Raw genomic sequence first — 26,183 nt, forward strand, 5'->3', positions numbered from 1 at the left:
TTGATGACTTTGCAATCTCCTTTGAGGATATCCAGTGAAAATATCCCTGAGATATTAAGGATTATGTATATGAAAGAAAATGGATATCCTTGAATTGTGGGTCATGATTTGAGATGCACACCTCACAAAAGAGCATAGCATGTTGATGGCACCCCTAGCCTCCTTTGTTAAGAAACCTCTATTGCTATTGAAAGCACATACTATTGCAAAGAGATTGTATTGATATATGTATAATGCATATTGTTTAGATGTACTTGTGGCATGAAAATATGAAATGCACCAAATAGATTTTAATTACTGTAACATATTGTGCCAATTGTGTGACTTGAGACCATTTAAAATAATCCTTAAAAGAGTGCATGTATAGGGCATGTACCTTCTCATTTTCAAACTTGCAATCTCACTTTTCACATACCTTTCTTCTATTGGAGTAAGAGTCCATGATGGGTTTGGCCACTTCACCTCCACATGCTTCCCTTTATCCCCCATTCCCTCAAGTCCTCTAGGTGATTTCAATTTTCTTTATCTCCTATTATATGCTTCCAAGGCCTCTTAGAAACATTTTTTAATATGTTTATTAGATCCAAAAGATAGGTGACTTTAATTGTTTCCAATAAGGTTGTTAAAAATAGAAATTATTTCCCTACCATGTGGAGGTGTTGGCTTCTTTGGATCATGCCATTCCACCAATGAATCCCTTACCTTTGTCATTGGAGGTGATTCTCTCATATTAGGCTCACCAAAAGAAGCATGGATGCAATAGGGATGATCCATATGAAGATATTGTGGTGGCTTTCCAAGATGCACAGAGTGGAAACTTGCCATAGGCTAGGAGCATGTTAGCATGCACTAAACATGTGGTCAAGGATGGTGCTAACTAGTAATGCTTGTTAGCTATCTTCTATTCATAATTCAAACTTCCCACCCTTTCAAAGTTTAATATATTAGCTTCCAGTTACGTAAGAACATGGGCACATGAGTGACCTCTCTCTCTCTCTCTCTCTCTCTCTCTCTCTCTCTCTCTCTCTCTCTCACACACACACACACACACACATAGAGAGGTCTCCATGACCCCCTCGTACTTGTAGGAAATTAAGTTTTCTTCTTCTAAGGAGCCTCGTAAAGCAACTCTTTAAGTCTCCTCCTCCTCCTTCTCTTATGCCCCCCATCTTGCCCTCTCTATCTCTCTCTCAGCATTGATTGACCCTCCTTTTCTTCCTTTGAAATCCTCTCCCTAATCTCCCACTTTCTCCTTCTCCGTAGATTTTTGGAGAGCCGTGCATTGGTATTATATCATGAAAATGTCATTGTGACATAAGGAATGTGTCCAATGGAGGTGAATACCTATAATCACTATTTGCATGAAGTTATTCTTTATATCTTGGCTATTTTCATGACTAATTATAGAGTATGTACATTTGTTGATAGTGAGATTGAATATTGTATAAGGGATCCATTACATGTGATAGATCCCAACTCACAAGACCCCATATGATCTTACTATCATTAGGCAATATGAGAGAGACATGAATAGGAAGCATTGTGAGAAGCATATGCAGTAAGATGGTGGAGTTTGGGCAGCTCTAATGACAAAGAAAATATGAAAATCTTTGCTACTGCAGTTGTCAAAGTTTTCAAGGAGAGGAATAATGATACTATTTGAAGAAGAGCAACGTGAAATCTAGAATCAAATTAATCAACACCATGTTGTGGAAGCAATCTAGGAACAATCTACACTAAAGGAGGTGACTATTCAAACTGCTATTGTTTCCAATGTGCACAACACATTAGCTCTTGTTAAGCAGCTAGATTGTAAGGAGGCATTGTCCTTTAAGAATATAGCATGTCCATGATGCTCAAATCGAAGGAAAATGTGCCTATTGTAAAAATCTCAAGGGTCCTTGGAATCCACCATCGCTACTTGAACAAGGCCAAAAAATGGGTGGAAATTGATGCCGATAAACTATTCTCATTGGTTGCATGTCAAAAGCAAAAAAAGACACCAAGAAATCACAAAAAAAATAAAAGAATTGGTATTCACATTTTGGAAATATGAGATGCATGTATCCCCTAGCAAGGAGGATGTTTATCAAAATTGAATGGGGAAAAAAGTTCTCATAAAACACCCAATGCAACTTCTTGATGAGCCTCAAGTAATTAATCTTGCTAAACTAACTTAACTTGCATGTGATGTGATTAGCTAATACCCATTGTTGCATGTGATGTGATTAGCTAATACCCATTGATGTGAGTTAGCACATGTTATGTTATGCACATATGATTCTGTCACTATATACATGTATGCCTCTACATGTTCAACTACTCTGAACTCTATGCTATTTAGTAGGAGTAACTCATGCTACTTAGTCCTTCATGTTGTAAAATTATAGCTTTTTATGATAAATAGAAAAATATATTGTGATATCTAGTATCACAATTGAGAACTAGCATAATCCAATAGCTTGATAATGCCAAGTTGCATGGCCTACTAACAGGCATTTCTTAGTGGAAGGTTGCATAATTCCCACGCATTGTTTTTGTACAAAGTTTCCATTTCTTCATTCATAGTAGTTTTCCATTCTATTTTGTCATTCTCTTTTGTCAACTATGTCTTAGAAGTACATTGGATCTTTTGTAGCCATGATGATGTTCTGATCGTAATTGGTAGTCTCAATCTAAATTGTTTTGCCTTTTGGATCATATGTCAACTTTGTTGGGGGTCTGCTTTCCATAGTAAACCGTTAGAGGTGCTGCTCTTCTTGGGGTGTCTCTGGCAATTCTTGCTCTTCTTTCTCAACCTTTTCTGTAGGTGACTGAGTAATCAGTGTATCCATGTCTTGTGTATTTTATGTTTTCCATTTTATCTCCTCATCAAATATTACATCTCTCAATATTATTACCTTTCAGCTGATGAGATTATATCTTTATCAACCTTTTTTGTAGGTGACTGAGTAATCGATATATCTATCTTTTGTGTATTTGATGTTTTCCATTTTGATTCCTCATCAAATATTATATCTTCAAAGATTATTACCTTTCAGCTGATGGGATCATACAACTTGTATTCTTTGCTTTCTTCACTGTAGCCAACCATGATGCATATATGTGACTTCACATCCAAATTTTATGTGATGATCATCATGTATATGGGCATATGCTATGCAACCAAATATGCAAAGATTCCCAATGCATGGCCTATAACCAGTGAATTCTTCATAAGGAGTCATACCCTAAATCGGTTTAGTGGGAAGCCAATTAAGCAAGTAGTTTGCAGTGGCAATTGCTTCTTCCCAATATTGATTCGGAAAATGCTTCTCACTGAGCATTGCTCTAGCATTATCTACTAAAGTATCATTCTTCATCTTAGCTCTTGCATTCTGCTAAGTAGTATCTTCACAATTGGACTGTCTTTGAATGCCATTACTACTACAAAAGTTCATGAATGCTGAAGACATTTATTCACCTCCTCTATCTGATCTCATGACCTTGATCTTTTTGCCTATCCGATTCTAGACCATCACTTTGAATTCTTGAAATCTAGAGAAAACTTCAGATTTCTCTTTCAAAAAGTAGACCCAACAATATCTACTATAGTCATTGACAATGAAAGTCAAGTATTAAAGTGAACCATTGATGTTGTGAGTTTATACATAACCCCATACATCTGTATGAATGAAATCAGGAATACCTCTTGCTCAGGAGATGCTTCTACCAAAATTGGCTCTCTTTTGTTTACTAAAGCAACATGCTTTGCAAACTTTTCCAAGAAACTGAATTTTAGAAATTCCAATTGCCATATTTTGGTTTCTTAGCTACATCAAGCTTTTAAAATTGACATGTCCATATCTCTTGTGCCATACTACAGAAAGTGGCATTGGTTGCTGTTGAGCTAACATGGCATGCTAATTTGGTACTGAAGCTAGCATCTTGAATCAAAATCTTTCCTTGACTACTTTTCGTAATAGCTGATATCCTTTTGATTTGTCTCTGATCATGCATTCATCTCCATCAAAGATGACTCTATAATTGTGTTTTGTCATTTTCCCGACTAACTTGAGCTTTGGAACATAGAGTACATCTTTCACCAATCTTTTTGTACCAATGAAATGATCATAGAACACATATTTCATTAATTTTGGACTTGTCAATGTACAAATTCATTTTTATAGGTACTTTTGGACTAGTTTTTGGATAAAATTCAAGAAAAAACTTCACTATTCAAAACACGGATAAAAACATTAGAACAAGTAGTTTTTCAAAGCTTTTTTAAGGAAATGAAATCAAAATTACAAAATTCAACATGACACAGTTAAGTTACACAAAAAGATCAGAAGTATTTGTAAACTCTCATAATATTTACAATGGTGCTAGTAAACAATAAGCATCCAGATTATTGTCACTGGAAGGCATTAGCATTCACTATTTCTATCCAAGATTCAACCCATTCCTGTGCTGCCACCATCTCATCCATGGTGAATGTAATTATAACTATAGAAGAGAAATAAGAAATTATTAATTTTTTCCTCGATAGCACTTTCTCGGTTCCGTATGGCTTGCACTTCATGTGGTAGAAATCTCCCATAACGAGTGCTACGAGTAGTAACCTCACTTAGAAAGTTCGAGCTTGATGTTTGTTAGACCCAAAAACCCTTGTGAGCTAGGGGTAATTGGACCTTATCTTTGCGATACACATATTTAGTGCTTATGTTCGAGAGAACTCAGCGTGATACTTGCAAGATTACATGGAAATTATGCAAGTTGGCCGGTAGTGACTGTTATGGTAGCATAGATGAAGCTATTCATGTCACCCCCCAAGGCATTCTATCTAGGGTCACAAAAGCATGGTATAACTGAAATTCCATCTGTCTGGATTTCATTTCAGTTGCAGCAGACATAAAGAGCCTTTTCTAAGCAAGTGGATGGTTTGATACTGAATATGCATGTACACTGTATGGATGTTTTCAAAAGCTGCAATTTATATTTCTTCTTTTGGGGACAAGAGCTGAAATTGCATGACAGAACAGCACATAGAAAGCTAGCTCCTTAATAATGAGCAGCTTGCATAATTCCTTATTCAAAGCTGGATTTAGATTGCAAAAAACAAGCATACAATACACCATTCTTAAAAAATGGGGCATTACATAGGCGGCAGATGCTTGCTAAATAGTAAATGATTTTGAAAGATCAATAAAAAATCTTGACAAAGATGAATAGAGACCAATCTAAAGGTTAAAAAGCTTAGAGCAAAGCTATTAACACTGTTTTTACACGTCCATTTCAGAAAGAGACCTGCATGCAACAGCTCAATGATATGAATTGCTTGCTCATTTGGATCTAACCTTCCATCATGATACATATAACAAACTATCTATGCATTACATATCAAAAGATACCTCAAGCAAGAGCTTGCCAGCTAGCAAGGCAGAGAGTGGTGTCTGCTCGGCTGTCTTCAAGACAACCGTGTTACCACAAGCGAGAGCAGGACCTACTTTCCATGCAAACATTAGCAATGGAAAGTTCCAAGGAATTATTTGTCCAGCCACTCCAATGGGTTCATGCAAAGTGTGAACAGCATAGGGTCCATCCGCAGGGACAGTCAGCCCATGTATCTTATCCGCCCATCCTACATGGCAAAATACCAACTGAAAAGACATCAGAAACAGACGGATCTAAAGAGCAAACTCCTCTCTTTCATCCTAGGTTAGTGGAGCTCATTGTCTCTTTCTTTGCTCTCTATTTTCCTCATTCTCAGCGATCCAATCTTTATTACTGCTAATGGGGGCAACCTCCATGGAGGAGATGACTTCGAAAAGATCCCAGAAGTTTTGAGCTAAGAGAAGATGGAATGTCATAATGTGAGATGAAAGACTTAGAATAAAGAATAGGGAGAGGCTGAGATGTCACTATGATGATGGTTGGAGAATGCTAGAGTACCAGATTGTGTGAAATAATAGATGCAAAATCATGTTGTGAGACATATGAGATGATAGATTTTGAATACATTGAAATCTATAAAATAAAGTGATCAAAGATAAGAATGATATAATTATCAGATTCTTATCATGAGATATTTATTTTATATAATAAATTAGACTTTGAATAAAGTGAAACCAATTAAATAAATTGAGAGAGGATGAGTTGTCGATGGGTTGGAGAATGAGACATATAAGATGATAGATTTTAAATACATTGAAATCTATGAAATAAAGTGATCGAAGAAAAGAATGATATAATTATCAGATTCTTATCATGAGATATTTATCATATGTAATAAATTAGACTTTGAATAAAGTGAAACCAATTAAATAAATTGAGAGAGTATGAGTTGTCGATGGGTTGGAGAATGCTAGAGTACTAGATTGTGTGAATGCATTGAAATATATAAAATAAAGTGATCAATTTATTACATTCTTATCATGAGAGATCATTTAATGTATATAATAGATTGGACTAAAATATGCTTTTATTTCCATCATCACACATTTACTATGTATCCAGCATTTAATATGTATCCAGGATAAATTTCCCTTATGTATCCATGAGTAAATGGCCCTTAAGTATTCACACATTCAATAAAATCAACCAAAATAACATTATGATCTAATGAAAACAAGCCACACATCTAATGTGTATCCATGATAAATGTCCATTATGTATCTATGAGTAAATGCCCCTTATGTATTCACACATTTAATAAAATCAGCCAAAATAACATCATGCCCCGCAACTCGAGAGTGAGCTACCTCGAGAAATGCTCCATCTACCCTCAGTGCAGTCAATCATGGAATGCCTTCCCGCACTTGCATGTAGCCTAGTTAGCAGTGTGCCAACTCTATTTGAAACCATCCAGCCATCAGGCCACACATGGCTCCCATCTTGTATCCAAACCAGGACCTACCGGATAACCGAGCTACTCAAAATGCCTTCTCCTCATATGGGGGGCTTACAAGTAGAGTTAGCTGATTCCCGCGTAGTTACACGAGAGTGGAGCATTGATATCTAACACTTTTGAGGCAGCCTACTTGCCTCTGCACTCAAAAATTTACTCCATTCATCCATGAGATCCTCTAATGGAGCTCGTAATTCTGTAAAGTTTGATGGTGGAGGAGATGGCATTGCAAACTTGTTTAGAGCTCTTGATAAAATAGAATGATAGCCCCCAAAATGAGGTTGTGGACACTTCACAAAAATATCTAAGTATACTTTTTGTGGCTCCATTGTGATTCCCACAACCATGCTAGAAGTTATATCTTTCTTAAAGAAGCTTGCATTCCATGGCTCCTCATTTTTCTCAATATCTTTCAATACAATTGACATTGTTGATAGATTCGATGTCCTTGATTATGCAATTACGAAGGGTTGCTTAAATGCTCCTTCCAAATGCTAGCATTAAGCATGCTTACAATACTAAATAGATGTAAAAATAAGGCTTGAGTTCTTTGCTACCACAGTAGCTAACAAATGAGTTCGCATACTCTCTATAAATAATTGGTCTATGCATGCCCCTGCCCCCGGACACCTGCCTCCAATATTGCATCTGAAATATGCACCGAGAATCCAAATGGCACTTTGAAATGCATCCCCATGACAATGCAAATTGCATTCATTACAAATCTCAGACTACAAAAGCTATTCACATTCTTGAAAACTTAACATTACTCACGTAGTTATAAATTAAATATGATTAGAGAACAGAATCCAGTATTTTCAGACACAAAAATTGTAGAGCCTAGATGCTATAATATCTGGATCATTTGCTTCTAGGAGATTTGTAAATTATATGCATCTCACTTACCTTCAAGCGAATGAAGAGAAGCATCCACATCATTGGTATGAATTCGTTTCTTCTTTGAAAGATTTTTCAAAATTTGAATTAAAAATATGAATGGTGATGTTGTTTTGGTAACTGATACAGCTATACAGCTTAGCACTAATCTTCTTCTTTGTTATACAATGACCTTGGCCCCTTCATCTTCAAGCACATTTTAAGCAGAAAAGTAAAGCTTTGAAGAAAACCATCTCCTACCTTTCAATCGGCAAGTTAGAAACTGAGCTCAAGGTAATGTTCAAGATATCAATATCTCTTCTTTGTTGCTCAGAATTTCTTTTGTTACAGAGACTTCTGATTTTACAGTAGACATAGAGATGGGGATATTCTCCTCCAGATTGTTGCGCTTTACTATCTCAGGAACCAGATCCAGTACCTCGTCAAGTTCTCTTTCAAACTCAAGTTTACGCCTGTTAGTTTTTCCTCCCACAATAATTGAAGTTCCTTCTTGCAAAGCCCACACCTAACAAAGACATCAATATAAAATAAGCCAGTCAAGCCAAAATTCAAGGATGAAATTAATGAGGATAAATTAACATCTTGTTGAAAAGATAAGTTTATATGCTGCAATCTCTTGGAGTCTGAATTTTGCCTGTGAATGGGAAAGATAACTTATGACTGTGGTGAGCATCAGCGCACCGAATCCTGCATAGACCACTGGTACACCTGGATCCAACTGGAGATGCTACATACAGTGAGGAAACCAACAGCGAGAACCACCCACTTCCTAAACTCTCTCTCTCTCTCTCTCTCTCTCTCTCTCACACACACACACACACACAAGGAGATGGCTTAGCCTATCATGTACAAGTGTGTCCAAAACAAAGGAGAGCGATCAAAACTGTCTCACACCAGCTGAGATGTGAAACATGAATATGGCAGAACATTTCCGAGAAAAAGGACTGTACTAGCAATCAGAATAGGAAGGCCAGCCGGGCTGCATCTAGGTATTTTATTATTGCAAGCTGTGATGTACTAAATAATGATAGTCTTTAGAAATTGGAGGTGATGAAGAGGACATAGATGTAAGATGACCAAATCATGTAACTAATCATGTAACTAAATCTTACAAGTTTGTAAACTTGCAAGCTGGTGTAGTAATCCAGTGTAAACCTGCAAGCTGGTGTAGTCAGGGGGAGGAAAACAGTTTTTGCAGAGGGGCCTGCCCACTTATTGGTCCCTCTACATACATGAAGCAGAGACCATATTTTCCTAGAATATTATGCTCGGTTGGGTATTCTTCCAAAGCTTGTGCTACTCAAGCGCAAGAGTATACTGGTTGTACACATTTTTTTAGCGCTGCTTTTATCTATGTATGTATGTATGTATGATTGTAAATCTTTACACAGCAAGCACCTTCAAGAGAAGGTTCAAGGGCTTCTCTTTACCAAACAAACTAGGTTAGCCTACACAAGGCTGGTCCACTACAAAAAGGGGATCTTAATTGCCAAGAACTACCAAGAACTGATTCACTTCAATTGAGCAACAACTTCAAATTCTGGCTGAAAATTCTTAGAGAAAGAGCCATCTTCACCCTTCTCTGGTTTCCCTCTACTTTCGACAAATTCCATCAAAAACATCCTCAAGGGGAGGGACACATGGATCGAGAAGAGAAAACTGCCACATGAGCATGATGTCCAAGATGCACAACACAGTACTCGAGTGTATTTTCACTCTCAAAGCAATTATAGAGGAGCAGAAGGCAAAACATAAAGCAGCATATTGTTGCTTTTTGGATTTCATGAACGCACAATACTCATCGCGCTCCCTTGAGCGAGACATCACCAAAGCTACAGATTAAGCTGTGGTGGCACTCCATAGGAGAGAGTCAAGCTGGATTGGTACAGCAAGATTATAGACGATAGACAACTAGCGATTTGGGGTCAAGAGTTTTCCTTTATCACCAACCTTGTTTGGCATACTCTTGGTGGAGAATTGTCACGTTTAGCCCAGACAGTGGTGCCAATTTTGCTTAACATGGGTGACGAAGTCCTCACAATATCTTCTACTTATGGCCTTAGATAGCACCTACATGCCTTACATGATTTCAATAACCAAAAAGATTTAAAGACTAAACTTGGTAAAACCAAGGTCATGGTTTTCAATATCTCTAGGCCAGCCGAGCATAGGGATATCTTCCTACACCACAAAAAGCTAGTCAAGACAGTCTTGTCGTACACATATCTAGGTACCAACTTTTCAAGCCCTACCTTATTCATGAAGAGAGCACCTAGCACTCAAGGATATACTTGCCAATGGATACGTCTCCCTTGGAAGACTAGAGCATCACCACTTCTAGAAATACTTCCACGGATGAAATCACACCCACTGATTTAACCACTATATTGAAAGCCCAATTATTTATCTATGTACTGCACGTGCTTCATGCTGGGATGAAAGCAAGGGTGAAGAAGGAAGAGCAAGCAATTTTCAAAAGCTGCATATCTGTACATCCAAAAAAAAACTGTACATAAGCACCACCACGTCCAGCCTCCTTGATCAACCTGCTCTCTCTAGAGAAATCTCTCACCAACACTCATCGTCCAGAATCCAGATACTTCTCAAGGTCCTATTTACGCTGAGTCTCACACTCCTCAATTAGACCACTCTACCCCCCTCCCCCCATGCGTGCATGACCCCTAGACTAACTTATTTGATTGTACATCTCAGGTTATGGTGACCCGATTGACTTGAAACAGACCCCATCTGAAAACCCTTTCGACACCCCACCTTCCTCTAGACTCCATTGCGGAGGTGGATTTACGATACACACCCAACACAGCCTTTTATACAATAACACTAGAACCTGCTAAGCACCTCTAATACCAGCAAACCCCCCCCCCCCCCCGCCCCCCCCCCCCCGGCTGCCAAGAATGTGGACATGCTTGGCAGACAGGAAAGAAACAAACTGACACAAGCTGTTTGTTTTTTTTTTTGAAACCTGGCTGTACATAACTCAACATCCTTGCACACATCCTGTTTTGCTTTGAACCATTGGAAGCGAAATCCATTCACTCTTTCAATGGGCATGTGCTGTCCACGCTCTTGCAGATCATATGTCCCGTTTGTATAAGCCTTCAAAATGATAAACAGAACTTCCCTCCATACCAAAAGTTTCTTATCCAAACGGTGATCAAGTCTATTATCATATTTCAGAACTAGATCTCCTTCCTTGAAAACTCCTGATTTTATCTGATCATCCATTCTGGCCTTCATAATTCTCTGTTGTAACTCATCGGTAAGCATTGCTTCCTGTCGTTGCTCATCTAACCTCTCCAAAGAAAATAACCTAGCAGCACATGTCTCTGTTTCATCCAAATTATGTTCCACTACTATTCTCAAGGTTGGCAACTCTAGTTCGATTGGTAAGATTGCCTCTGTTCCGTACACCAAATGAAAGGGGGTGAAACCTGTAGCTACTTTGTGAGTAACCCGATATGCCCATAAGGCTGTGGGCAACCACTTCTCCCATTCCCTCTGCTCTTTTCGATTAGTTTAGCAATGATATCACACAATAAACCATTAGTTTTCTCCACACATGATCTGTTACTATTTCCAGAGGGCAAACAAAGCGTGTACAAATATTCTCGATCAAAAAGTTGGCCATTGTCTTAGCACTGGCATTTGTTACAGCTTTTGCTTCAGGACGTGTAACATAATCTGTAGCTACTATTGTATAATACTTTCCATGGCGGGAGCATGGCAATGGCCCTATAAAATCCAACCCACATTTTTCAAAAGGCCCTAACACCTGGATGGGGTGAAGGGGCCCCTCTTCAGCTCCCTTCTCCCAAATGCTTGACAACTATGACAAGAGGCACACCACTCCTGGATGTCTTTATGCATAGTGGGCCACCAATACCCTGCTGTCAAAACTTTTCTGGCAGTACTTTCGTGCGCAAAGTGACCCCCGCATACATCCTCGTGGCAAGCTTCCAGCACACGCTGTGCTTCTGCAGTCACAATCACCCCCCGCAAAATCATATCCTTGCCCGTCCTATATAAAGTATTCCCCAACAGTATGTAGGGCCTAGATTTCACCAACCACCTCTTTTGCTCCTGTTTTGACATATCTTCAGGGAACACCCCTTGCTGCAAATAGTTATACACATCCTGTAAATTCTCCAGCCCTGTTTCCAAGAATGAGGCACCCACCATATGCTTAAGTGCTTCTTGAGCCAATGCATCAGCCCGTGCATTTTGCTGCCTAGTTATATGCAGGAATGACTTAATAAGTCCCTCCAAAGTTCATGGACACTAGGCAACATGGCTTTGAAGCAGTAGCTTAGCCATTTAGAGACATCGGTCAAAGTAGTCTCATAAGCAGCTGCAATAAATCTTGTCTTCTTTGGAGTTTTGTGGAGCTTCCAAGCAGCACAAAGAAAAGGGATACTTGGATTGCAAACAAACCCAGAAGACTTGCAAAAACTCTGGTGTTTTGAGATAAATCCTTTTGAAAAACTAAGGCAGGGGCGTAAGTTTTGGCAGGCGAGTTCACTTCTCTCAAAAGACATTCTAAGTAAAACTTTTTGCAAATAAAAACAAAGTTATTGGAATATTTGTCCATATAAAGACAAAGAATTACTTCCTTTGCATCCCAATTCCTCTCCTCAATTTTTCCTATAGCCTTCTTGCAAGACTCAAAATGACCTTGCATTTTGATTATTTCAGCTTGATACTCACATCTCAAATCCCTCAGGTGGTATTCAGGGTCAATGTATCCTTCATTTTCATGCTAATCCTCAGCATTGGACTATTCTGTGGATCACCAGGGGAGATTGGACAGTGGAGTCCCTCTAGGAATCCAACCTAAAAGAGAGTCTATTACTTTGGTGGAGAATGTGACTCTCTCTCTTCTCGAGCTGGAGGGGACGATGGGGCTTCTAGCTATTCAACTATAAGAGTGGAGGATGTGCTCCTATGGGATGTCCTCCTTTAATTGAGACGTGTGCATTGCTTTTGGAGGGCCTCCTCCATGTACTCTAGATAAATTATCTTCTCCTCCTTTTCTTTTACTGTCCTTAATGACTCCTATTGTCATTCTCCAATCTGTTGGACTATGAAACTCTGTGGCCTTTGCATCCACCAGTGCTCATGAAAGAATTCCTTAGTTTGCTCCAAGAATTTGAGTATCATTACCAAATCAATCATATGAAGATACCTAACACTGCATCGAGATAAGATCATGTTAAGATATGATTGGCCTTCGCCATCCTAATCAGATGCAACTCTACACACCACCTTTTTGCTATGGCAGTGTGCACTTTTCTGACTTGTTGCTGCACCTCAACCAAGAAGGCCACCTATATTATCTCAGCACTGACATATGCCACCTTGCTGGCTGAACATCTTATAGTAGCTGACGAAGCAAGGTCACAATGAAACACATCCAAGACTGTGGACTAATTCAACTACCGCATCCTATTGGCTACACCATACCTCCTCGACTATCAATGTCTTCAACAAGCCGCAGATACTTGAAAATAGCTCGTTGAGGCCTTGTTGAGGAAGGACATTATTATTCTTGCTTGTCAATCCCAAGAATGCATGTTACAAAGATGCTTGAGATTGAATATTGTGATCCTCTCCACATCATTTTCTCCAGCCACATATACAGGTCGGCCGAGTGACCTATCCACACATTTGCTCACGATGTGATCGAGGTTCAAACCCTGCAAACATCCTTCAATTTCCTTAGTGAGGTGAGGAAAACTTTCCCACCATCTTGATGCAAGTAAGAGCTAAGGAGAAATGAAGAAGGCTTCAAAAAAGCTCAAGAGGGTAGTGAGAGCTAAAGAAATTATGGCAAAGTTTGGATAGCTTCAAGTGAAGCAAGTGCAAAGTTTATGAAACCCAAAATTCTTATATTATCTCTCAACTTAGATTTAAGTGCAGTGATTAGCAGTGGCCTAGCCACTATCTCTTGCATTCATCCACTCTCAATACTCATTTTTGGCTCAACATTCCCCTGGGGCTAGGAGCGCTTAAATGAGGCCACATTGTCCTCGTGAATCTCCCATAGCTAGCATTCTCATTGATCGATCACATGGGTTCTACCGCCTGTTTACCAATGTTTGGAGGCTAGGTGTGGCATTCTTCATGTTTGAAGGACACTTCCATGAAAAAGGTGTTTGAAGCATAGTTTTGAGATGTCAAAACATTTTCAATATCAAGTCCTATGATGCTTGTCAAAGGGTTATAGTTTAGAAGACAAAAAGATTTGACTACTAATTCCTATACTAAATCTACGTCCTTTGAGAAAAGAGTATTGACTTTGTCGGACCCATTTCACCTCCCTCTTCATCAAGAAGAGATATACATAATGGTAGCTAATTACTACTTTACGAAATGGTAAAAAGCAGTAGCTACAACCAAAAATGATATTGCATGTGTGGCAAAGCTCTTTGTCCATCAGTCGTTTGCTAATCTAGGCAACAAAAAATGGAAACATGATGCTCCTTATTCCAAAATATGTAAGGCAGCTAATAAAAGATATTCAATAGATCAAGAAGGTTTTTAAGGAGTCATGTGGACATGGTGACACACGAAAGCTCAATGAAGGAATTAAAATATAAACACTGAAGATGATCATCTACTCGATGATAGTGGATTATGTATACTAGATTAAAATGACACAAGGTGCCAATTTCCTTATGAGATCATGAATCTTAAAGAGCAAGAAGATACCCGTGAATTCAAAGACACTTCTGAAAATATACTTTTTATGGCTTGGGATAAATAGGGCATCCAAGGGAACATATTTTGAAGTGCCTAGTATTCTAGGATAATAAGGTTAAATGTATCAAGATGGATTTTTACATTCTTCAAAGATCCCATCAGGCAAATGGGTGAATGTCAGTAAGGGATTTATTGTAGGATCTTTAGAACGCACACAACTTAGTGTCAACAATTATGGATTAAATGTCAACATGAAAAAAGCAAAGGTCAAACATCGAAGTCAGCTAGTCTATTTGTGAAGCATATTTATGAACCATATAGATTAACTTCTAGTATTGTTGGTGACTAGGAGAAGTAAATTCAACAATCATTTTGAAGCTTTTCTTTTAAGAGATTCGTACCTCCTCTACATAGGAGTACTAGGACCATCCACGCAGTGATGGTTAAACTGAAAGGATCAATCAAGCCATAGAAAATATGCTGCAAGCATTTGTAAGTAAAAATCAAATTACTTGGGATGTGTATCCACCCACATTGGATTTAGCACATAAGAGTGCCAAACATTCTACAATAGATTTTAAGTCCATTCATTGTAAGTGTGTATTTCAACAAGAACACCAATCGCAATGGGGCTTGAAAAGGAGGTTTGATAGAGCATTTTGTCGATTTTGTAAAAGTCCATTGATGGTAAGCATGGATTTCAACTAGAACACCAATTGCAATGGGGCTCAAAAAGGAGGTTTGCACAACTAAAGACTTTCTCAACAATATGAACCAAATGTTTTTTTTTGGAAACTCGATGCTTGAGTTAGAAAAGATACCATTGAAGGAATCAAGACCTCAAGCAAGAAGTTATGATCATCCTCACCATAGAAAGTGAACATAGCAAAAGTTAAGAAAGTTTAGCTTAAAGAGTCAAATTTGCAAAACTAATTTAGAATCTTTCAAAAAACCTTCACAAGTTTTAGTTGAACGCATAGAACCATCTACTTCACCACATGAATCAAAGAGGCCCTTAAATAATAATAAAAACGAACATAGCATCAAAAACATCTTCTCGAGTAAAAAGATAGATAATCAAAACTTTAACTTGGAAAAAGGTGAAAGAGATTTATTGATTCCCCCCAAAAAAAAGCAAGAGAGGGGCCGGGGGGATCTTAAAAAGAAGGCAATGTTATGTATACCTTTGTAAGACTAGAATAAGTCCAATCATACAAATTTAGAATTTTTTGTTGTTCTAAAGATCAAAAATCTACAAAGAAAATAAAAGAGAAAATGAAAGAGAAGAAAAAAGAGGTAAACAAAAACTTTTATGAAAAGCAAAAGGAAGACATACTTAGCAAGCAAAGCAACACTTATGTCGTCATCAGTGCCCAAGCATAAGCAGCTATACTGGGTTTCTAAAGACCCGCGGAGTCTCTTGGGCAAACCCAGTGCTTGCTAAAATACGTCAAATAAACAAAAGAGAATGAAAACAAGAAATAAAGAAGAAACGAAGCAGGTGACTTAAGCAAAAATAAACAAGCAAGTCAAGAAACAAAAACTTCCAAAAAACTAGAATCTCTCTCTCTCTCTCTCTCTCTCTCTCTCTCTCTCTCTTATTTAAAACATAAAAAGTTAAAAGGCACTTTACACTTATGTCTCGTTTCTGCAAAGAGGCAAAAATACATTTCTAACTTAGAAAGCACAAGTACTCAAACAAACTCTCTTTTGAAACTAAAAGAAACACGGGCTATTCAGCTCCCCGCTTTTTGTTTTCAGCTTAAGTTCAATCATTCTAAACAAACCTAAGGCCGAAACACCATAGATAAAAGACTTCATATCTAAGAATGTGCGAACTTTTTTCATTATTTTCCTTGGATTATACCTCTTGTGTAATAGTAAAGTGATCAAATTACTACAATGAGTGATAAAAGACTCCTTAGAGGCGGGAAAATCTATGGAATTGGGAAGAAATGACTCCATATTTTGCCAAATCAGAAATGTTTGAGTCAATGTGAGGCATTTTTATAATGTGTAAACCACTATATTCAGGTTGTTCACGTTTATCGTATATATCAACCTCTAATCCTATGGTAGATTGAGAAAGTCTAAGATCTAAGAAAACACAAGAATCCCCTTTTGAAGTGCAGTTCAGTTCACAAGAGTCACGAGGATAGATTCCTTCTCCAAAAGCTCTAGCGTCTTTGTACATAAAGTCTTGAAAGTTAGGAACATCTGGTACAAATAAATCATCTATAAAACGCCTAACTTGACTAAGCTTATGTAAAATGATAGGGCAGGTATTGATAGAAATAAGACGTTGCATAAACTCAAATTCATAAGTGAAAAGATAAAAGTTTGCTAAAAAGACGGCACAATTAGTGCCCATGGGGATTCCTATAACTTGTTGAAACAAAGAATCACCTATTGTGATGTAAAGATTATCTAAAAGAAAATCTATCCAAGAGCAAACATCTTCTACACTTACTACCTTTGTGTATCTTTTCTTTTTAGAACCTATTGTTGGGGTAAAGGCACATTGCCAACCCTTCATTAAAAGATAGGACACCTATGACTGTCTTAAGACAGTCATAGGGTAAACCTAATCCTAATAAAACATAAGTGAGTTTGTGGTGTGGCTCATCATTCTTCACACCCGCACTAGAGTGTCACTCTCTCTCACTCTCACTCTCTTGCTCTCTTCCACTACTCTCCCCCTCTCAACTGGTATCAAAGCCTACCTAGCTCCCCCTTTTCCCTACCCAGCCTTCTCCCTTGCCTACCCTCTCTTCCGTACGGACAGATCCGTACGGCCGTACGTCGTCCGTACGACCGTACGGACGGGCTCGACCTGCGCAGGAAGCGGCGGCGCATTTTCGCAGGACGACGGTATAGGGCGGCGCATTTGCGCGGGCTGCAGGGTGAAGGCGCGGGCGCGGGCTGCAGGGTTTTGCGCGGGCTGCAGGGCGTCGTCGGATTTTTTTGTTGCAGCTGTACAGCAGCTGCTGTACGCAGCATTTTCGACGCTGCATCAGGCAGCTGCATAGCTGCTGTGCGCAGCAAGTTATACGGCAGCCGTACGGACTTTCCGTACAGTCGTATGGACTGCCGTACAACTGTGTACGGGCGTCTTCTTCTGGTATCTCACCTGCAGGTACAATTTTTGCTGCAAGACTCGATTTTTGGGGGAAGCGTGCCTGCTACAGGCACCGATAGTACACAGGTACTCTGCAAGGACAGAAGTACAGCAGGTACTTTGCAGGTACTGAAAAGTACAGCAGACTTTTTTGTTGGAAGAGGAATAGTGCTGAAGCACTCTTTTTTGTGCATGTGCGCGCAGTACATGAAGCATTTCTGATACATTCCTGACGCATTTCAGCTGTATACTGTGCATTTGTTGAGGTACAGTAGGTACTCTCGTGTCACTCACGCTTGAGGTGACTTGTGCCACAGTGGTGGTGTTTGCGCAGTTACTTGTCTTTCAGGAAGGTCAGATGCTTGTTTTGCAAAAGCTTCTATGCATTTACTGAGTGCAATTCTCAGTTTTGGGTGACCATTTCAAAGGGCTTTTGCCTGGATGTGTTTGCAGTATATGCCTTGAGGCAGTGTGTAGCCAGGGAGCACACATTTGCTTTATTTGCGCAGTGCATTTGGTGACATTTGTTGCAGGTCACATTCTTTGTACGCACTTTGAAAATCTCAGTTGAGCCACGCTTGGTCAGGGCGCATCGAGTTTACTCGGTCCCTAACTGCCCATCGTTGACAGTGCTCAAAAGATTTTCTTCTTGGTGTTTGTACTTTGTGATTTGTGTTGTTACTGAGTACACAGGGGCAGTCTATGCATTGCACATTGTCAGGTACAAGTGTCAGAGAGATTTCATATTGCATGCTACCTCAGTGTTGAGGTGTTCTCCACTTGATTCAGGTGTCAGATCAAGGGGCTTTTGCCCAGACCTTGTTTGATAGCACTTGGGTTACCGACAAAGATCTTCAAATGCATTTTCTCCCCTTGGTATAAGGGTGATTGCTTGGGATTTATCCCATTTACTGTTGCAGGTTTTGTGACAGGCTGAAGGATCATTTACTGTTTTTGGGGTGTTTGTCAAGTGGTTTCTGCAATTTAACTCAGTGCAATACCTCATCTGAGGTGGGAGAAGTGATCAGTACATTCAGTACAGCAGTGTTTACAGCAGTGTTGGTGGTTTTGTCAGATGATTATGCACTGTTAAGCACTTGTTGAGCAGCAGCAGCAGTCTGAAATTCCTGTTTTTATGCCTCTTTGAGCTCAGAACAGTTTGTCAGAAGGTACAGTATTTGCAGGGTCATTTACTGTTTTCCTGCAGATTTTACTGACAGTAAAAACAGCACCATTGAAAGTGCTTCTGGCTCTTGAATAGAGCAGGTTTTTTCTGAGAAATCAGAATTTTTATTCAGTCTTTTTACTTCCAGGGAGTCAAGTACTTTCCTCATCTGATATGGCATCAGGGGGAGGTGATTCTTCAATTCTGAACATAAAGAAACTGGAAGGAGCACACAACTATGCTTTATGGGCAGAACAGTGCTTGAATGTACTTCTGTTAAAGAAGATTGCTAAGCCCATAAGGGTGAAGGGTGTCAAGCCATCTGATATGGCAGCTGATGACTGGGAAGAGCTTGATTTGTCCGCGAGGGCAGCTATCATGCTCACTATTTCAGACACTCTTGTGTTCAATGTACAGGCTGAAAAGACCTCTTATGGTCTATGGCAAAGACTAGAAGAATTGTATGCCCAAAAGAGCTCAGCCAGTAAGGTTTATTGGCTGAAGAAGCTGGTCGATCTTCGCATGAAGGAAGGTACAGCTATGACCTCACACTTGAGTGAGTTCAATGCTATCTTTACACAGCTGATTGCACAGGGGTTGAACCTTGATGAGGAGTTCAAGGCTACTTTCTTGCTGTGTACCCTCCCCGAGAGTTGGGACACTTTCAAGACCACCCTGTCAAACTCGAATGCCACTCTTATTTATGCTGATGTAGAGAGCTCTCTTCTTATGGAGGAGATGAGCAGGAAGAATAATGCGGGCAGCAAGTCTTCAAATGCTTTGCAGGTACAGGACAGAGGCAGGACTCAGCAGAAGGGGAGATCTGCTAGTAAGTCCAAATCCCGCAGTCAGTCCCGTGGCAAAAAGGACATTGAATGCTTTTATTGTGGCAAGAAGGGACATGTGAAGTCGAAGTGCTTCAAGTTCATACGGGATCAGAAAGCCAAGAAGGCTGAAACAAAGGATGCAGGAAATGCAAGCAAAGGCAAAGGCAAGGCCAAGGCAGATGACTTGGATGCAGTGAATGTTGCAGCAGAGGACAGTGACAGTGACATACATGATGTTTTATGCTCTTCTGCTGTAATAGCACATGCTTTGGTTATTGATGGCCATGACATGCACACCTGGCTCTTGGATTCAGGTGCCTCTTTTCATGTTACTCCTCATAGGGAGTGGTTTACTTCCTACACAGGTACTCATGGAGTTGTTCATCTTGGGAACAACTATGCATGTCAGATTGCAGGGATTGGCAGTATACAGATAGTATTTCCTGATGGACAGTCATTTATGCTTGATGGTGTTCGCCATGTGCCGCAAATCAAGAAAAATCTGATTAGCACTGGCTTATTGGATGACAGTGGTTACCACACCACATTTGGGGATTCCAAATGGGTGATTACTGATGGCCAGACTGTAGTGGCTGAGGGTTTTAAGAGTGATACCTTGTACCCTCTTTACGTTTCCAGTGTGGGTAATCATGTTATTGCCATAACCGAGCTGCCAAAGGTTTCATTGTGGCATAGCCGGTTGGGACACATGTCTGTTAAAGGAATGCAAGAACTGTCACGTTTGGGTTATCTGCCGCTTCTCTCTTTTTCAGATTTGCCTACTTGTGATCATTGTATTTTTGGCAAGCATTCTGTAACTCCTCATAAGAGGAGAACTCCCCAGAATAGAGCACCACTTGATCTAGTGCACACTGATTTGTGTGAGATGCCACAGTTATCACTAGGGGGTGCAAAATATTTTATTACTTTCATTGATGATGCCACACGTAAGGTGTGGGTCTATTTCTTGAAGCATAAGGGAGATGCCTTAGATGCTTTCAAGAAGTTTGTCGCTCAGGTTGAGAATCGGACAGGTCGTAGGCTGAAATGCCTCAAATCCGATAATGGGGGTGAGTATGTGTCACATGCTTTTGTGCAGTTTTGCCAAGCTAAGGGCATCAAACAGGAACTCACAGCCCCTCATAATGCATCTCAAAATGGTGCAAGTGAGCGGATGAATCGAACTGTTCAGGAGAAGGTTCGATGTATGTTGTCTTATGCTGCATTACCTCATGGCTTTTGGGCAGAAGCCGTGCAAACAGCAGTTCACATTATTAACAGGTCACCAAATAAGGCTTTGGAGTTGAAAGTGCCAGAGGAGGTGTGGTCTGGCAAGCCACCCTCATATAAGCACTTACGTGTATTTGGCTGCGAGTGCTTTGCTCATGTACGCAAAGATCTACGCACCAAACTGGATCCAAAGTCTATCAGATGCATCTTTATGGGTTATGGTGACGAAGGTGAAATGGGGTACAGGTTATGGGATCCCGTTAAACGGAAGATTATACGCAGCAATGATGTCATCTTTAAAGAAGATAGTGTACACAAGGAACCCGTGCAACCTGTGGAATACAGGAGGGTTATTTATGATGATGTTGGACAGCAAAGAATGCCCATTTATATGCAGCAGCAGGCTGCTGCAGATCACCCTGTTCAAGAGGGTATACAGGCTGAAAATCAGCCAGATAATTTTGCCAATGATGCACCACTGGATGTGCCAACAGATGGGGCTGTAGTACAGCCAGATATGGTGGTACAGCCACCCGTCATGCATGAAGAACAGGCTGGACAGCAGCCTAATCCGGAACATTTTGTTAGGAGGAGCACCCGTGCACAACGGCCTCCTGCCAGGTTTGTTCCGGGAGCCAATAATGTGGCTGATTTTATCATGCTGACAGATTGTGGTGAGCCCTCCAGCTTCAAGGAAGCTATGGGAAGAACAGAGAAAAAGAAGTGGGAGAAAGCCATGCAGTCAGAAATGGACTCCCTACTTCAGAATGATACATGGGACTTGGTGCAGTTACCTGCAGGCAGAAAGGTTTTGCCATGCAAGTGGGTTTACAAAGTCAAAGTGGATTCAAATGCTTTACCTCGGTATAAGGCCAGATTGGTTGCCAAGGGATTTAAGCAGGAAAAGGGCATTGACTTTGATGAGATTTTTTCCCCTGTAGTCAAGATGACTACTTTGAGAGCAGTGTTAGCTCTTGTTGCTCATGATGACATGGATTTATGTCAGATGGATGTGAAGACAGCTTTTCTTCACGGAGATCTTCATGATGAGATCTATATGAGTCAGCCAGAGGGATATGCTGTTAAAGGGAAAGAACAGCTTGTGTGTAAGCTCAAGAGGAGCTTGTATGGGCTCAAGCAGGCGCCAAGGGAATGGTACAGGAAGTTTGATGCCTTCATGCAGTCCCAAGGGTATCATCGGTGTGAGACCGATCATTGCTTATACACCAAACGGGCAAAGGATGGCAGTTTGATGCTACTCATTCTATATGTGGATGACATGCTTATTGCCAGTAAATCTCAGCATGAGATTAGTGCTTTGAAGAAACAACTGCATAAGTCTTTTGACATGAAAGACTTGGGTGATGCAAATCATATTCTTGGCATGCGTATTACCCGTGACAGGTCCAAGGGACTTTTGTTTCTGTCACAGAAAGAGTACATTGACAAAGTACTGCAGAGGTTTAAAATGGAGGGGGGGAAGTCCATTAGTACCCCGTTGCCTCCACATTTAAAACTCAGCAGTAAGGACAGCCCCAGATCAGATGATGATAAGGCTGAAATGGCCAAGGTTCCGTATGCATCTGCAGTTGGATCTTTGATGTATGCCATGGTTGCCACTCGTCCGGATATTGCTTTTGCGGTGGGAGTCATCAGCAGGTATATGGCAAATCCAGGCAAGCGGCATTGGGAAGCAGTGAAAGGTGTCTTAAGGTATCTCAAGGGTACCAAAGACTTGTGCATATGCTATGGTAGGCAGGATGCATTGGTGCATGGTTTTACAGATTCAGACTATGCAGGGAATGCGGATAATCGGAAGTCTACTACCGGTTATATTTTCACATTTGCAGGAGGTGCTATATCATGGGTGTCTCGGTTGCAGAAATGCGTTGCACTGTCAACCACAGAAGCTGAATATGTTGCAGCCACTGAGGCTTGCAAGGAAGCAATATGGCTTACTCGGCTGGTGGGAGATTTGGGCATTACAGGAGATATGCCAGTTTTGCATTGTGATAGTCAGAGTGCTATCATGTTGGCAAAGAATCCGGTCTTTCATCAGAAGACCAAGCACATAGAAGTGAAATATCATTTCATCAGGGAGGTACTGGAAGACAAGCGACTTGAGCTTGTGAAAGTACATACTGATGATAATCCTGCAGATTTGCTCACTAAGAGCTTGCCTACAGAGCGGTTTGCACATTGCCGCCACATCATGGGATTAGGATGAGACCATTCTTATTTTATGGTCTTGTATACAGTAAGTGTATATTGCTGTAATTTTTATTCTTTTCTCCCCTTTAGGCACATTGGCCTTTAGGTGGGAGGTTGTTGGGGTAAAGACACATTGCCAACCCTTCATTAAAAGATAGGACACCTATGACTGTCTTAAGACAGTCATAGGGTAAACCTAATCCTAATAAAACATAAGTGAGTTTGTGGTGTGGCTCATCATTCTTCACACCCGCACTAGAGTGTCACTCTCTCTCACTCTCACTCTCTTGCTCTCTTCCACTACTCTCCCCCTCTCACCTATGTCATGATCTTTATTTTTTAGCCACAAAAAGTCAAAGCATAAGGCTGTTTTCTCAACTTTTAGCACTTTGCATCTATCTTTGTCAAATCTCAGCTTGAAAACTTCAGCCACTAGCTTTTTAATTCTAAACTTCAGGTCTTCCAGCTCAATCTTTGTGTAAAGCGTCGTAAAATCATAGGTTTGAAGGAGAATAGGAGACTCTTTTTCCTGAATGCTTCGAGAGGAATTAAAAAATTTTACAACAGGAATCACTCCTACAGAGTCATTTAAAATCCAGCTTGAGTTCGAGGGGACATCTGCCTCTTTTAATAAGTCCCTCCAAAGTTCATGGACACTAGGCAACATGGCTTTGAAGCAGTAGCTTAGCCATTTAGAGATATTCGTCAAAGTAGTCTCACAATGTTATGTAAACTACAATGACACAACCTAAGTTATGGCATAGAAGAACGAAGCCACGAGGGCTTGGCAATGTCTAAGAAGTGGAATGGTAAAGGGCAAGACCATAAGGAAGGATAGTAAGGCAATAATCTCTTGTCAAACCCAAAAGCACTACATCCTAGGATATACCTAGGCCAAAGCATTAATTGGGGGTTTCAAACGTTGGGATACAAAAGAGTGACATCCTCTAAACCTAATCATCAATTAGAGGTTTTAAAGGTTGGGACCAAAAGAGTGACATCCTCTGTGGGATACACGGCATCCAACAACCATTCCACATGTAGGCACTAGGCATGGGGTGGATTCCACACCCAAGGCAAGAAGAGGATCCAAGCAACAATGTAAAGATGGTCCAAGGACACTAGGGTCCATGGATTACTTTGGTAGGGTAGTACATGCAAGAAAAGCCCTCAATGGTCGTGGCATTTACAATGACCTTCTCCAAACCAAAATTTTAACGCTATCAATATACTAGGCATAGCATAACTACAGAAACTAGGACCACGGCCATGCTTCGGAGGCATAAACATGAAAAAGGCCCTCACTTATTCTGGAAATGCTACACACTCTGATCATCGACATACACACAAAGATGCAACAAGGGACCGATCACTTAGATGCCCTATGCTAGCCCACTAAAGTTGCATGGCATACACTGGCCCACTAGAGAGACCGATCACTTAGATGGCGCACACAAAGCCCACATAAGTTATATTGCACCAATGTGGTGACTTTCCTCCTCAAGGCCAAGCGACATAGAGACTGAATCCTATGAGCACAAAGGAGAGACCAAGAGGGCCTGTCGCAGTCCAACCAGAGGGCAATCACAGACTTCTTTCTATTGACTCGAGCCAGGGGCAGCAAGCGATGGAATGTAGCTCGGACACAAAGAGCATGACACGACAAGCACGCCTTGGGAAGTTGTAGACATCTAGTCTTTACAATTTGATTTGGGAAGACATACCAGTAGAGTGACAGTAGCGCTTGTCAGACTATGAGCTACCTCTTGGAGGATACTAGACGAGCAGATAGGGGCCCAAACCATATGATCAAGCTGAGTACCAGAAACGCTCTATTTTTTATTTCCTTCCTTGATTGCACCACCCCTCACTAGATCAAAATCCACTGTCAGCCGAGATCATTTCTCTATCCTAAACCAACTGGCATAGTTGGTCCCATAGACGCCATACATGGTCCCATCACTCAGATATTCAGCTGATCGAACTGCCGATTGACTGAGATCTCTCTTCTGTTATTTGCATTTGTGTACTCTCCGAAAACGACAAAGCGGGGTATCCTTCCATTTATTCTCTCGTCTCAGACATCATCCTTGAGTGTGCATGCGGCTTTAGTGGCCCACCCCTTAGCTTGTATTGTATCTGATTTTTTTCAGTCTCATAGACCCTTGTTAGTCTTTTGAAGACGTTGATAAACTCTTTCTTTCTTTCTTTCTCTCTCAGTTACACAAACATATGAGGAAGGTGAAGCGGCAGCAAGAGGGAAGTGGGAACGCTAAAGAATGGGAAGATGATCATCTAGCAGAAAGAGCCAGCAGAGAAAGCCACCCCTCAACACATAGGGATGCATGCAATGCATGGGATGTTATGGTCCAGCCATGTACCTTTACTGAGACCTTCCGAAGGAAGTTTTATATTCAGAAGACAATCCAAAAGTACATGGGTAAACATTCAAATCTACATATCAAGAGGAGACTCAATGATACATACGGGTTTGCATTAGGCAAGCTTTGACCACCAATTTTCACCTTGCAGTGTCTTACACCTGACCTATGAGAGATTCACTCATGCAACACTAAAAAAGTAATGAAAACACCCTTTATGGTACTATGCCCAATCATAGAATGGTTCTCAAGAAAAGTTTTTGTAGTTGAGGACTTTAATGCCCAAATATTGGTTGTACAAGAGATAATTGATATTCAAATTATATTATGCTGCTACATGTAGATCCCACATGTGTGAAAGCAAATATGTAATAGGAGCTATTGATCAATGAGTATGGCACCATGAGAAAGAAAGAAAGAAAGATGTATTAACGTCTTCAGGAGACCTCGCAGGTCTATGAGACAAAATACAAAATATATGTAACCCATACAAGCCATTGTGGGCTGAAGCAAAAGGCTCACTAAGGCCCTTGCTAAGTGTTAACTGCTAAAAATGCAAAAAGCTAGTGCAAAATATAGTAGGAAAAAGAGCAATCAAGTACTGCTCAAAACCAAAGCTCCAAGTACATGTGCAAGCTCTATATAACCCGGCTCCCTGATGGCCCTCTGATGTGATGCAAAGAGCTCACGTATTTGTGTTTGCGGGTTGTCTCTCGCGGTGGCGGGGGGCGCGCTCTCCTCGATC

At 40.4% G+C, this 26,183-nt stretch overlaps 1 protein-coding gene across 2 annotated transcripts in view; it reads right to left on the reverse strand.

Moving 5' to 3' along the window:
- Positions 1-7,864: 7,864 nt before the first annotated feature.
- Positions 7,865-26,183, reverse strand: part of LOC147894161 (cytochrome c biogenesis protein family) — a 78,483-nt gene continuing 60,164 nt past the window's right edge. The window contains exons 7-8 of one of the 2 annotated variants that reach the window (XM_087384772.1): positions 8,421-8,504; positions 7,865-8,291 (exon numbers count right to left, since the gene is read on the reverse strand). In XM_087384772.1, the coding sequence (XP_087240898.1) occupies positions 8,067-8,291; positions 8,421-8,504 (309 nt within the window). In that variant the 3' untranslated portion in view covers positions 7,865-8,066. The remainder of the gene's footprint in view (positions 8,292-8,420; positions 8,505-26,183) is intronic. The other variant, XM_087384773.1, reaches the window with a different exon arrangement.

Source organism: Dipteris shenzhenensis, chromosome 14, assembly GCF_047967505.1.
Source record: "Dipteris shenzhenensis isolate YYH24624 ecotype China chromosome 14, Dip_SZ_1.0, whole genome shotgun sequence".
In the NCBI taxonomy this organism is placed as follows: domain Eukaryota; kingdom Viridiplantae; phylum Streptophyta; class Polypodiopsida; order Gleicheniales; family Dipteridaceae; genus Dipteris; species Dipteris shenzhenensis.